Below are 15,292 nucleotides of genomic sequence, written 5' to 3' on the forward strand. Positions count from 1 at the left end.
ATCTGGAGTAAAAAAGCTGATGCTCTCTGGGTGCAAAATGAAAATGTCACGCAGCATCAGACTGTTTTCCTTTTGGCTAAAAGGTACTGCACATTTTCTGTCTTAGAGAACTGGAGTAACTGTCTAGAAAAATTGACTGCTCCTTAACATTTTTCCTATTATTGTGTAAACTAAATCATCAACCTTTTGGAAAACTTCAGTGTAATTGTTGTGCACAAGAAAATTCTAGCTGTACTTGTCTAATTTACATTTTTGTCGTCTCTTATTTCTTATGTCTCCAAGTGCTTCATACTTGCATCCCTAGTTCCGCTCTGAAGTGCCACCAGGGATTGACACTCCTCATCCTCCTCGCAGGAGGGCAAGGGTGGAGAACAGAGATCTGTCCTGTGATGGATGACATACTTCCTTGCAGAAATGTTTGGTGAGGAGTTTCTTCCTCGGTGTCTACAACAGAGGGACCATTGTTCGCCACACTACCTTGCACTGTAATGAATGGAAGCGTTTTGTCATTCTGGCTGTCAATTTGATGTATTTTTATATTCAGATGTAGCTGTGGACTTTCATCTCTTGGACATCCAGAGTTTACTGCTAATGCATATATACCTTTGCTCTTCATATTTTTCTAGATCTGTCATTCACAACATGCATCTTCTTTTGCACCAGCAAAGTACACAGTTGTGCTCTCCAAATTAACTGAAGGTTGATTTAAAAGAATTTTGATTAAAATCTAACATTTTCATTATGCTTTGGTACATTTTGATTTGGCAGCTTAAAAGCTCTAGCTCAGTACTTCTTTTATACTCTTTGGTGACATGTTTTTTCATTGGAGAAATTTATGGAAAATGTAGGGTACTGCTCCATTTCATGTTCTCTGAGGTATGGGTCTACTGGATACAAAATGTGTTCTGAGAATTAGCAGCCTTAATTAGACAGCCTCAGATTTGGAGTCTAGGGCTTCCTGGCTTCATCTTATAAAACCAAGCTAGGCAGCTTTAAGCTCAGGTGTCCCTTTCTGGTGCAGGATCCTTCTGTATAATGTAGATCAGGATAAGGGCTGTTCCACCAGCAGCAGCAACGTCCCTTTCAGGGTTGAGTATTTGAGTCTGTGTGGCAGTGTGGGTCGTCTTCAGGTTGTTCAGGTTTTTCTCAAACCATCTCGCTCAAGTTTGCCAGGTAGTGGTGCTATCATATGGTGAAGGCATCCTATGATTTAAAAAAAAAACAAAAACAAAAACAAACAAACAAACAAACAAAAAAAACGCCACCCAAAACCCAAAAAACCCACAACAGCGTACCTGTGAATTATCTTAACTCTTAGACTCTGCTACTGGTGGAACATCTTTAAGTTTTACCCAGGTAACTAAACTTTACCCAGAGACTAATTTGCTTTTTCAAAATTATTTACAGAATGAATTTGTTAAGGAGTGAAAAAATGTGCTTTCTACTGTGTTAGGAATGATGGCTAAAGGAAGTAAAAATTACATGCGCTTCTAGTATGTTGTGTTCATACTTTAATCAACCATTGGTTATCTCTACTTTTTTTTGTTAGTCAGCCATTGGTTATCTCTACTTGTGTGTGTGTGTGTGTTTGTGTAATGCTGCTAAAGTGTGTCATGTAGTTACATTATTAAAAACATGGGTTTTCATTAGATACAAGCAGGATCCCTTTTCTAACTAATTTAACCGATTATCCTGCAGTTTACATTGATCGAAATCCAAAGCAGCCTGTCAAACCTACAGATCTGACTGCTTCCACCGGTGCTAAAAGGAGCTGTGGTAGGGGAGGAGGAGGCTGCAGATGGAAGGAGCCAGAGGGCTGAGCTTCCTGGGGTGACAGGGATGCTGAGGGTACCCAAGTGCCTCTCCCTGCCCCTGGCTGCATGTGGGACTTCCTTCACCTCTTACTGTGTGCTTTTCAAATGGTAGCCTTTGAGGAAAGTTCAGGCATTGCCTAGTCTTGCATCTCTGTGACAACTTCCAAAGTTCAGGCTTCTCCTCTGCTTCCTCTGGGAGCCAAACCCCACAGTTCAGCTGCTGCCTCTCGGGGTAGTGCCAGCCCCTGCATGGGGTGCCAAGTAGCTCCACTGCCTTTTGGTTTCTTGTGTGCCTGAATTCCCGTGTTGCCATTCGCAGCAGTGGTGCTGCTGCTTTTATTCTTCCTGGTTGCCTCCTAGCTGTAAATACTGTCTGTTATCCCGTTCCAGGTAAGTGAGTAGCTGTTACCCCATGTGTCACCAGAGTAACCATGAGAATGCTCTGACTTTGGGCTGTACCTCTTTACGTGTGTGTGCTGGGCAAACCAAAGTGGTATGATTTTCAGTTTTCCAAAACACATTTATGCTCAAGAAAGAAAGTCCAAGAAAGTACATTCTGCTTTCAGAAGCCTTTGACGTCCATTAACAGTGCTGGAAGTCGTCAGCCTGCTGGAGTAGCTTCCTATGATAAGAAACAGCAAAGAAACAAAGCAGAATTGCTCCTGCTCTTGTTAACCTCTGGTCCTGGTTATCATGAGGACACCTCCCCAGCTTTAGCAGGTGAGGCTGCCTATCACTACCACCTGCCTTCCTGGCCAAGCTGGCCTTTCTCCTGGTAAACCTGTTATTCTCAGCTGAAGAGCAGCTAGCTCCTTTTTCAAAGGGCAATTCTATTTCCATAAAAGATCACGTAATCCTTTCTGGTTTGTCCTGTACTATCCTTTAATCTTGGCAGAACAACAGAATGTTAGAAAACGGCTCAATCTTTATCAACTCCATTTTTTTTTCCACAACTCAATGGAATATGCATTACTGCTTTTGAATGTGAAAATCAAACTATATATACATATGATTTATTATCCCAAACAGAAGGATTGCATCTTTCTATAAGATAGAAATGTGGTTAAAAATAGGATGTAATTGAAGTAAATTAAAGGACAATAGTAGCCTTCAAACACATAAAGAGATGGTATGGTTTTCATATTGTCAGTGTAAATAGTCTCTGGAGACCACCTTTTTACAGTGATTGTGCACGTCTAAGATTAAGCAAAGCTGCATGACCAGTGCTATCTCAGGAGGATGCTGAGTCATTAACTCATGTTTATTGCCTCTTGCCATCTTTAGATTATTGCAATTTATAGCTCAAAGGCCTTTTAGGCTGTTTATAAGTTAAAATTAGCCAAATTCTTCTGGATGCAAGTGATAAGTCACTCGGCATTTGTATATCATGGGACACAAGTTCCTAGCGATGAAGCCAGGTGGCTTCTAAGATTTTTTTTTTCTTTCTATGCAAACTCTTAATTGTGCTATTTGTCCCTAGTTATACTGGATTACTCTATCCTCTGTTTTGCTGATTTTGCTAATGTGCTATTTTGTGAAGTGTGTATACTCTTAAAGAATTTACTGAAGTTCGAGATGATATTATTTACTAGGTATACAGCTTCCACTTCAATCAGACTACACTAAAATGTTTGTATCTTTTTCTGGAGTCTTCTGAGTCACATTTGGTGATGACCTAGGAACTTCAGTTGCGCATGGTAAATGATAAGTTTAAATTAAGCCAGCCAGGTTAAGTATAAGACATTAAGATACAGGGTGTAGTATTGAGCATATGAACAGAAGCTGACATAATTTACTACGGACCAAAGACAGGTGCACTAGGAGAACAATAACTGGGGAAAAAAAAGCTCGAAGAATCAAATTTTACCTTAACCTGTGGATTTTTTTCTTTTACTTGTCTTATTGCTGCTGGTAGCAAATTCAATCCAGGCATTACTGGACTAAATGCTTATCAACTTCTGTGGAAGTCACATTTGCTTATATAAGCTAGTATTGTGTGGTTCCCACTCAATGGGAAGCGAAATTATTTTTCCATGTATGTGCGTTTTCTGAAGCGTTTAAATCACCGTTAGCATCACAGTTAAACTTGGCCTTTCCATCATGTTCAAAGAGATTTTTTTTAAAACACCTGTGGATATAAATTATTTAAGATTTCAATACCTTGCAATCACCTGAGAATTCTTCTGAAGCACTCGTAAGAATTAGTTTAATGGCATTAAGAGTAAAATTCCTTATTCTATGTATTTTACTGGTTTTAGAGTACAGTGTATAGCTCAGCCTATTGGTAAACACAGAGGCTTTATCGGGGAGAGAAATATTATAAATAAATCCTTTGAATGTACTTATTGTTGAATTTATTTTAAATTGAGCTAAAGGGTCTACATTTCTTAAATGCTAATGCCACATTCTGATTTCAAAATCAGTCAACTAGACTTTTGTGTATCTTTTCCCATCCACACTTTTCACACATACATTTTACATGTGGAAAAGTGGTATGTTAATTTACAGGCTAACCTAATGACAGAGTTGGTGTTTAGATCTGTGAACACTCAGAAGCAGTTTCACTTAAAATGGAAACCCTGTTATTTTTATGTGTCTTGATTTAAACTGAAGTGCATAGACAAAATTATTTGAAACAGAGATTTTGCATGGAGAATACGCAGAGTTTACTCATATAGGCGGATACACATATGCAACTGTGATTTTATATGCAAAGATCATAGAAGCTGCCACTTGATCGTCGTAAATCAGCAATCCAAAAGACACTGGAATTGACTGGGTTTGAGCAACATGCAAGGCAAGGTACTGTCATTATCTCCAGAAGTTTTTCTTCATAACTGCAAACCAGTGTGTTTGCCTATTACATTGTTCAGCAGCTTTCTGCGGGGCTAAAACAGCCTTTGATTTTGCACCTTGGTGTCAGCATTCCTGACCTGCTTTCAAATGTGAGCAGCTTTCACTGTCAGAAGACGAGGGTATGTGTGGGTACCGTATTGTGTTTTCCAGTTTTGTTCCTTCCTTAACACAAATACGCTTAAAGGGGAAAAAACACTGTTAATGCCTGATAGATTTTTCTGGTGTCGATATTGGAGGATAAACAAATGGAATATTTCAGCCTGTGTAAGAGTTTTGCACTTTGAATGGCGAAGTCTCACAGTTAATTATCTGCATAAATCACTCATTGTCATAGTGTGTATTTTTTATGTCATTCATGGCAAAAGACTGTTTTAGGGCACAGTTGTTGAAACCAAAATGCAACCCAAAAATCTGTACCAAGCAACGCAAGCATTCAAAGCATGCATCTAATGCTAAATGAACTTTGAAGCAAGGGATAGAGTCAGATTTACACTTAAAAGATTGCTTACCAAAAAGTTGCATCGTATTTATTTCAGAAAACTGAAACAACTTCCTCGGAGTGAAATGTTCTTCAACTTTCCAGCCTAATAATTATTTAATAAATATCAGAAGTGCTGCGCACTTAATTCTTTAGCTGAAGGCATTATTTTCAGGTTCCGTACACCGCTTCCAGCTTGCTCCATTTAATCATTTTAAAAGCTTATTTGGTGTAAATTGAATTTAACACTGTGGTTGCAAGGGTGTTACGCAAAAAGTCCGAAAGATTGTGTGTGGCAAAGGGGCTGCGGGTGCCAGCGATGGAGCTGCGGAAGGGGAGCAGCGCCTGCATCATCCGAAACTCTGCAGCGCCCTCTCTTGACACGACGCAGCAATGCCGTGAGCTTCCCTCCCGCACTCCTCGGGAAGCCAGCAAAATACAGCGACATCCATCTCTCTGCTCCGTTTTACTTTTTAAACATCTAGTTTATGTAGTAAAACCTCAATTTGCCGTATGTTTTGGGATTAGTTCTCCTTATATTTTTTTTTTTTTTTTTCTCCTTCTACTGCCATTTTGGTCTATCAGCAGTCCCAAGTCAGAATGCTTCAGTCGTCTTAGTCGTTCTGCATTTTATTTTATTTTTTTCTTTGCTGCAGACATCCTGAAGACTTTCCAAACTGCATATTTGATACTGTAGAATTACAAATTGTCTGCTGTTTTGTAAACCTTTCAATTGTCAAACTGTTCTCTTTCCAAATAATAGAGGAGCCTGGAATCGCCCATGCTAAAATTAAGAATTTATAACTGTATGGAACAGATGTTTTCATAAACATTTGCTATAATTAATTTCAACTAGGGGATTGAAGGAACAAAGCAGTTTTTCCCTCTTCAAAACTTTATTGCCTTTTCCCCATACAGCGAACTCAGAAATCTTTGCTTTAATATTGTTAATGAAACAAATTTACTATTCTGTTTGGTTTTCGTTGCGAAAAAAGAAAGCTTAATTTGAACAAGATACCAACCTTTGGAACAATGGACAAATACGCTGAATTTCAGACACCATCTATAAAGGATTAAAATACAGAGCATGAGTCTTTAGGTGCTTTTTCTGAGACCATGACTCTGTGGTGTCACTGACTTGACAGAGATTCCCGTGTATCAGAAAAAATTTCATCCAGATCAGTTTGATGAATATCTATCTGTGAAGTAAATAGTACAAAGGAATTTTATGTTTGAAGAGTTGTGAACCTCGGTGTTACAAAAAGCAAAGGAGTCTTGTGGAATTATATATAGTTTTAATGCATAGTAAAATGCTTATTGTATGTTGATTACCCCTTTATACTCACAATAAAGGTCTGCAATCTGTTAAGCAATTTTTTTTTTGTATGCATTATATGAGGAGCACATTTTGACTAAAATCATTCTTCCATATTTGTATTGTCACTATTTTTGGAGGGATATTGTTTGGAATGTGTGTAGTTTAGAACCAGAATTTTGGTGTTATCGTGAAGAAGAAAAAATAGCCATGCATTATTGTCCTGTTTTTACTAGTTCCTCTATATTGTATAAATATAATTTGAGAAAAGAAATGTTTGAAGTTTTAAAAAAAGAACAGCTTAATTGTTTTACACCTGAAAGAACCAGTGCAGCTGCAAGGATTTTTTTGAGCAAACTAGAATTCCTGACTGATCTGTCATCTATAAAGTGTGCAAAGAAAAATAGGTAGCTGTCATTAAAATTACATTTCAGCTTTCAATAACCATTTAATGAGTAGCATAATTATATAAGTATGGTACCTCAAGTACTTCACTCAATAATTAAAAATAATCTCATCTTTAAAGTGAAAGCGCTGTAATTATTATTTGACTTAACCAGGACCACTGTTATGATCTCCAGTGGCACCTCAGATTGTTCAAAGTGGTTTTGAAAGTATAAATTAAAATTGGATAAATCATTAAATTATTAAGCTTTAAATATGTTCAAAATGAACATAAGCACGGAATTGGAAGTCATGTTATAAGAATTGACAACCTTAGACTGCAAGCATATATTTGTGTTAAAATTATCCTTGTCTCTAATCGTAAAACACTGCATTAATGATCGAGTGCTTTATATCCACCTGAACTTAAAATTTTCACAGCTGTTAAATAAATTTTGTTTTTTAACAACATTTTAACCTTTGAGTAGAATACAAAGAATATATTAAGCAGACTGCAAACTCGTCAGCGGAGAGATCTATCTCCATTTTGACACTTGTTAGCAGGGGGATGCGCAGTTTGATTTCCTAAGTGGGATCACTTTTACCACGAATTCCTAAACTGCCAGCCATAAAACCTTGCAGAGCTGACAAGGATGGGTATGTCGGTTAGCACTATGTAGTAATACACGTGTGCCCACACACAGACGTGCATATGCGTGTATACGTACAGACAGAAATACATATATATGTAAAGGCATTTCTTCAGTGTCAAAATCATTCTCAAAAGAAAAAAAAAAAAAAAGAAGTTATTTTTAAAAGTAGGAGTATATCCATAGAGTAAGGGAATGTCACTCAAGCTTCCTGTCTTCATAGACTTGCAGCTGGTGATGACAGTATCCCACCCCTTCTCTGTAAGAAGTCCTGTGCTGAATTTTTGTATCTTGCAGAAAACAGCTGTTCTCAAGAGAAGTGATGAAGGACATCAGTGAGAAGTATCTGATCCCTACATCCTTCTTCACGTGCTTTTTCATTCTTGTTGAGCGCATGCTTAAGCTCAGAATGCCCCTTGTGCTTGGTGCATACCCAGAGCATCTTCCCACCGTTGAACTGGGGCTCGGAAATCTGGTTTATTCTTATTGCTTGATGTGGAAACTGTGTACTGCACCTTGAAAAAACTCTTCTTTAAGGAAATATTATACTATCAGTATATTAGGCTCTTCAAAAATAAAAGTACAAAAATACTGTGCATACTTAAATTCAACTTCCTTTTGTTACAATTTCTACACATGGTTTTCAGATAATCTTCAGAAAGTGTGCTTGGCATCCTTCTTATTCAGGGCTCCTCTATTTTATGCTATCTCTGTAATCTCAAACATGTTTTTAGAAGAAAACAGTTACTGCAAGTGACAAGCCTGTGTGTTCTGGTTGAAGGCAGTACCCTAGTAAATGTGCAATTTACAAATTCTTCTCCATGCATCTCTGAAATCTAAAGAAGCCAGCATATGAAATGGTCTTTTTTGGCTGGTTAGTAAAAGCGTCAATTTCAGGTTATGCAAATTCTCTTGAAATAGCCTCCAACTATGTCCAGTAGTACCAGGTCCCTGCTACCCAAGCCCCGCTTCCCTTTAGCCCCTGGTCTCCAGGCACAAGAACAGCCTTTACCAAATAAAATAGGGGAATAGAACTGAATTCTTTCAGGAGAAAGTGTTCCTTCTCAGGAGAGGGAGTTTCTCCCGTTAAAACAGCAGCAAGAAAGATATCCAGATGATTTTCAGTCCCTTCAGAAAGATACCACCTTATTTTGTTGTATTAAAACCAGTGACTGCTCTAGTACTGAAAGCTGGGCACCTTAGTCGTACTTACTTTGATACTGATGCTTGTTGCAGTACCGGTTGTTTTCCTTCTCCTTCCTCTGAAAGTGTGATAAGATTTATTTTACCTTTTTCCCCCGCCCTAGCTTTTGCACTTGGAAGTTTGGAAACTTTTTCCCGAGGTGTGGGGCAGTGTTGTAGAGCATCCTCTGTTTCTTCAACAGAACCAGTCTTACCATTTTTGAGTCTCAGAAAAGTTCTGAAGATTAGGATAATACTGAATCAATTAGGATTTGTAAAGGAGACCACAAATTCTGTTACCAGCATCACAAATCTTGTATTCATAACTGTTCAGTATACATCTTAATTTTACTGGAGGATTGGGTCATTATCACTGAAGAAGATAAAAGTAATCTATCTGTTCTACTGGGCGTTCACCGTACCTATCAACAGGAGGAATAACTGGAACTTGCCTGAGGAAAGATGATCCAGGGCATGGATTCCCACAGCTTACTGTCTTTAGTTAGTAAAGCACCTGTCCCATTTGTTCTCAAGTATTGCTGACTGTGAAAACTTACCAGGATTTGCTAGAAAGCCTTTTGAATAAAAGTAGGTAAAATTTAGGGAATCTTTTTTTAAGTCAGTCAATACTTTGCACTTTGCTTTATTATTTTTATCACTTCCAATGAAAGACTTCTAAATCATCTTTCAAGGTGTCATAACAGACCTATCTATGTCTTACAGGGAATGGAGCAAGAAAACAACAACAGAAGTGCCTGCTCCACTAAATCCTGGTTTTGAGAGCTGAATGCACCCTAGTCCTATCTAATTTTGCTAGCTGTTGCTAATAATGTGATGGAGCTGCATCACTGAGCAGCTCTAAAAAAAAAAAAAAAAAACAAAAAAAACCAAAAACCCAACCCAATGATAACTTGAATATGGGTTTTATTAACAATGGGTATACAATTAAGAATCCTAAAGTATTGTGGCAGTCACTTAAATAAAGGAAATTACTGTCTTCCAAGAGAGTGCTTTAGAATAAAGCAAGCTACACTTGGAGTAGTTTGTGAAGACGGCTCAGTGGATGTGGTAGACCCAGGATCCCCCCAAATGTTCATTGTGGGATTCTGATGAAAGAACAACTTTTATCACCGAGATTCTTGTTTTCATTGCAGAGTCCTGTTGACTCTTCAAGCAGGACAAATGGTTTAGTTGAAAGATGATAAAGGCTTTGCGTTTTCTGAGATATTCTTAAACCTCATTCTTCAGAAAGGAAGATCATGTTGCCATTCTTAAAAAGAGTCCCAAAAGATACTTTTCAGCATGTGAACTTAGCGTTGTGGATGAGTTTTCTTTTTCAGTCTGGCTGGTGTGATAGGTGAATGCTTAGGAGTTGTCTAAGTATAAATAAAGTGCGGTAGTGCATTCAGGACCCACTTTGATGTGCCGTGTCCCTGTAAACAATCGCCCAGTATCCCTGCACGTAGCCTTGGAGCTTTAGAAGAGACCCAACATGGTTTAGTCATTTCTCTGAATGCTTGGGATGAGATGGGGAGATGGGTAATATCACTGAAAATTGTCCCGGTATGGGAGACTATTTTCCAAGATACAAGAAAAAAAGGAATAATAGCCATCGCTATTAATAACCATCTGGTTATTAATAATGGGAGGTCTTTATTGGTTATTAATAATGGGCGGGTCGTCTCCCGGATGAAATATCTGGTGTTGTTAACGTAGTTAAAGTTAGTAAGCAGAAAACCAGATTCATTAAGTAGAATTCCCTTTTTCGAAATAAATTGAGAGAGGTAATTAGTGAAATTGACTGGACTGAGAGATCTTTGACTAAAATGTATTAGAGGTTTGATATTTATTTTAGTCAAAGGTGCAAAAGTTAATAAAAAAATGCATTCCAGGTTATATGAGAAAAAACACTTGGAAGGAAAGTTCTACGCCAAAGTGAATTATTAACTTTTTTAAGGAATGTCTGGACTCAGCAAAGATCCTGAAAGAAAGAGGAAAACCACTTGAGCTGCAAAGAAGGCTGCCTGCTGGATATCAGGAAGCGTGGGGCTATAGTGACAATTAGAAAAAGTTAAGTTGAATTAGAAGAAGGGAATTTAACAAGAAAATATTACTTGACTTTGTAAAGAAGCTTTCTGCAGAGCAAAACTAGAACCATTGTGTGGTGCAAACAGACAAATGATATTAAATGTGATCCAGATATGGTCTAAACCGGAATAGTTTTGATTTTCAGTAAAAACAAAACCTGAAAACAAATAAATAAAACAGAAGGGAATTTTGATTAGATAAAAATTAACACATCCAATAAAGAGTAAAGCCACCTGACTTGCAGAGGGAGTGTCTTTCAATAATACTGATAAATAGCCCTGCACGGAACAATTTTTCAGGCTTTTAGTTCATGGCTGATAGCATGTATTTGGAGAGGAAAAATGGAGTGCCTGTGCTTAGATTAAAGAGATAAAAATGTGAGAGCAAGGCAGCTATATAGGCTGACTGTTCTCTGTGCAGGGGGTTAGAAAAGTTTATAAGGAAGAAAAGAAAAGCAAATGGCATAACTTTTAGTGCAGGGTTTTTGTTGAACAGGAGATTGTGCCCAGCTAGCCTTTCAAAATATACATTAAGAAAATACGTTAAGTCTATCTGGACCTCAGTAAACAAAAAAGTCTGATGTAGTGCCACGGGAGATGTTGCGAAATAGAAAGGATGGGGATTGGTGAAATATAGTAATTATAAGATGAATAGATAAATGCAGGTTATAATGAAAGAAATATTTTTAGTGGAGCTTGTGGTAGAACTGAGCTTAATATTTTCATTTGTTGTCTTGCCGCACAGTGAGAGACTGCACTGAGAGACTTTTACAAAGGGAAGGTAATAGAAGGTGGTATACAGTGCAAGCACAACTAGTTTTCAGGTAGGACTGGTCCTTTCTGAGGAAAAGAGGACTAGAAACAGCATGAAATAGTGTGAAATACAGTGTTGTAGTAGCAAGAATTTTTACTGTAAACTGCAAACTTCTCTTTGTAAATAAAAACTAAGAGGAAACGTAGGAGTGTTGGTTAAAGATGGCTGTGAAACTGCAAGATGGTGTGTCGTGACTCTAGTGTATCGAGCAAGGTTTTTTTGATAGGGAAGAAAACCGCTGCCCAAAAAATCCAACTGATTAAACTTCTAGTATGCTGTCTACAGCTCCTGTCCCTTCTTTCCCCTGTGTAAGAAGGACGGATTTAAACAAAACAGGGAGTAAGGAGCCTCCAGTTAGGGAAAAAGACTGAAAGAACTTGATTTTAGGAAGAAGAACAGAGGACGCAAAGGTGCACAACACTATTGGTAAATGGATTAAGGTAATACACAGGAACATAGAATTATCAAGCTGAATGACAGGTTGGGCAAGAATAAATAGTATAAACCAGGACATGAATAAATTTGCTTGGAAAAACAGATGATTCTGGCTTTTAACAGTCCTTCAATAGAAGTAGTTATTACAGAGAGGAAGATTTTCTTGTAATCCTTGGTTTCTATGAACATCACAGCTGTATGTATAAACAGCCCACAGGATGTAAAACAAGATGTTTAGCAGACATGTTACTTAGGTGGGCTCAGAGAAGTTTTGAACTTGTGCTATGACAAAGAAAAACACCTGGTATCACACATTCGGTTCAAAATTTTTCACAAAATAGATGAACTTTTACATTCTTTGACTTAAAGTTAGTAAAATCAAACTAATTGTTTATATGGTATACTTCAGTAACCTTATACTAATAAAATTATATTTAACAAGTTGAGAAGGCCCTCAGTCAAAACTTCCAGTGAAATTAAATCTCAGATTTTCTGAACATTTTTACTCCAGATTGAACACGGAGGCTAGTTCTCTCTCTTGCCAGCTGTAAAAATTTGAAGAGGTAAAGTTGAGACTTGTGTGTGTTAAGTTTTGTTGTAAACTAAAGTTGCCATAAATGGTAAAATCAATTGCAATTCTCATCAAAATTGTGTCATTTGTTATCAGGGTTTGTCTTATAACAAAGGTGGTTTGTTTTGTTTTTGTATTAGGAGGAGCAAATGAAAATGGAAGCACACACCACACCTCAGATTCTGACGGAACATTTATTTCTTACAGGTTGGTAATTTTTTAGAGTTATTTTCTAATTTTAAAAAGTTTAAATATAATAAGCAGCATAATCTATTTAAAGCAAAAGAACAGGTCCACCTATTTTAAGAGTATTGTGCAATCTAAATTGCAGTCGTCAGTAGACTTAAAGACATGAACGATTTAATTAAGGAATGATCTGAAAAGTTGTTTTCTGGATTATTATTTTTTTGAGAAAGTTGTTCAAAATGTTCAACTAACAAAAGTACAGGATGTTTGTAATTCTAAATATTTTTAAGGTCATTTTGTTGTTATTTTTCTCCAAATAATGTGATAAAGTACAAATTTTCTCCTAAAGTCATAGCAGCTAATCAAAATACTGTTGAAATATGTAACTCACCAGGGATCAACCTTTCTGATCTTCTCCAAAGTAACTGGATCTATGGACCGCATGGAACTTTATTTGCTTGTTATTTCAGGTCAAAACCCAAAGCCAGTTGTTAAATTTGAGGCTTTCTGACGGGAAGACAGTATTTCAGTTCTGTTGGTAGTAAACACCAGTAAAAGAAACATGACGCTGAGTAACTTTTTGCAGTGCTGTCACTGAGCAGCTTGAGTCTTGCTTGGGTACGTACGGGAGGCTGTTGTACTTGAAAGCACAGAAAGGTAATCAGCAGGCGTGTAGTTGCATCTTTCAGCCAGGAAAATTCTGCCTCTGCTACAAATGCTAAATCTTTGTCTTTGTGACTGGTAAATGAATAGTAAGATTTGTGCTAACCAGCATGACTGCATCTGATCTCGATCCTTTAGTACGGTAAAAGAAAACAAGCTTACCACTTGAGTATTTTAGATTCATTTAGTGAACCGTGATGGATGGCATCTTTTTCATTTTTCGTTTGTAGTCTACTGGAGGCTGTACTTCAAAGAGGTGTAGGCAGGCAGGCAGGAGGAACCTGCCTGTGCGCCTCGTCTGGGTTGCAGCCGGCTGGGTGGGAATTATCGCTGTGCTGGGCATGGGCATCCTTCAGGGTGGGGTGGTGGGGAGGGACACAACGCCTGGAGAACCTGTTGCAGGCTGGAGACCGAGAGATTGCTGAGGAGGGCAGGGAGCAAACAGCCCGCGCGTGGGGATGTTGAAGAGAAAGACTTTTCGTAAGGACCTGGAGGGAACAGCGAAGAGTTTGTGGCGATTCAAACACCCAGAGGAAGCTTCTGGACTGAGAGCAAGGTTGGAAAAAAGGGTGTGCTTGCAGGGACTCTGTGGGACGGGGGAGGTTTGATTTGCAAATCCTTCCAGTTTTCTATATGTCTGCTCTGCTGAAACCTACTTTGTGGTGATATAAAACGCTTCGAGGGTAGTTAGCGTGGTCACTTTGAGAAAAATATGTTAGCAGATCTGTTTCAGGATTCTGCCGGACTCGATTTCTTGTCAGATTTGTGATCTCTAACGCATGCAGCATACTATCTAAGTTAAAAGAAGGGCTCAAAAATAGCATCCAGAATAATCTTTGTGGTTTTTAGGTGAGAAGCATATGTACATACAAAGACCATGAAGCACTTGCTGAAACATAGGCAAGATAGAATTTAGCCAGGTCAGCAAAAGAAAGGAGTTGAGCGCTCTCTCTGCCATTAATTCTGGGACACTTACTCCTGAAAGTCATTACCTCGGGAGCCGCAGCTGTTGTACCAGCCAAGGTGTAGCGCTTGAAGAGGAAGCCAGCTTCAGCTAGGCTCTGATTCCACGAGGGTGTAAGCTGTGGGACTGGGGTCTGACCCTTTCCTCCTACCCCTCCTCCACTCATGCCATAGCACTCCTCACTCGGTGCGCCAGCCCAGGGAGCTAACCCAGCCCAATCTACTCATTCTTTGTAGCGGAGAGCCTTCTGGTGACTGCTCACCGTGTCCACTGGCCAAAGGTTCACATGGGTGTCGATGCCAGTGGAAGGAAAGTAGCCAGCATGGACAGCATGTCCATGGCAGTGGGAGCACAGAGCATGGTACCATTTACTTAAATCAGTTTAAACTGTAGCGAGTCCTCAGCCGCCTTCAATGCTTCACAAAAAAAAGTAGAGGTTGAAGCTGGTCTTTGCATCTCCATGTTCCTTAGTCCAAAGTGAGTATCATCAGCGTGACGTTGGCTGCGATTTCCACTGAATAGTAACCATACCCTGTCAGAAACGTTTACAGCCCAACTTACAAAGCTGACATTAATTAATATTTTAAAACCAGACCCATATATCACTGCCAGGGTATTATTTTTATAAGTAGAGGCAAGATGGTAAAGCCAAGATAGTACAGTGTATATACATGTATGGGGGGTCGGGTGGGGAGGGGGATTGTATATATACACACACACACACACACACACACATGTATATATAAGAAACCTCTGACTTTTAAGAACTGGCAAGCACTGTTATTAAGTAGTATTACAGTGTTTAAGGTGTGAAATGAATATTTTCTGCTCAGTGGCAAGTAACTCCCATCACATAATGAGACTGCCTGTAAATTTGCTGGTTGAGTTGAATA

General features: G+C 38.5%; 1 protein-coding gene across 6 annotated transcripts in view; it reads left to right on the forward strand.

The window, feature by feature from the left end:
* Positions 1 to 15,292, forward strand: part of TBC1D5 (TBC1 domain family member 5) — a 324,955-nt gene that overhangs the window by 148,197 nt on the left and 161,466 nt on the right. For all 6 annotated transcript variants that reach the window (XM_037387032.1, XM_037387031.1, XM_037387034.1 and 3 more), the window contains one exon: positions 12,727 to 12,793. In XM_037387032.1, the coding sequence (XP_037242929.1) occupies positions 12,727 to 12,793 (67 nt within the window). The remainder of the gene's footprint in view (positions 1 to 12,726; positions 12,794 to 15,292) is intronic.

This window comes from Falco rusticolus, chromosome 4 (genome assembly GCF_015220075.1).
Source record: "Falco rusticolus isolate bFalRus1 chromosome 4, bFalRus1.pri, whole genome shotgun sequence".
Taxonomy (NCBI): Eukaryota; Metazoa; Chordata; class Aves; order Falconiformes; family Falconidae; genus Falco; species Falco rusticolus.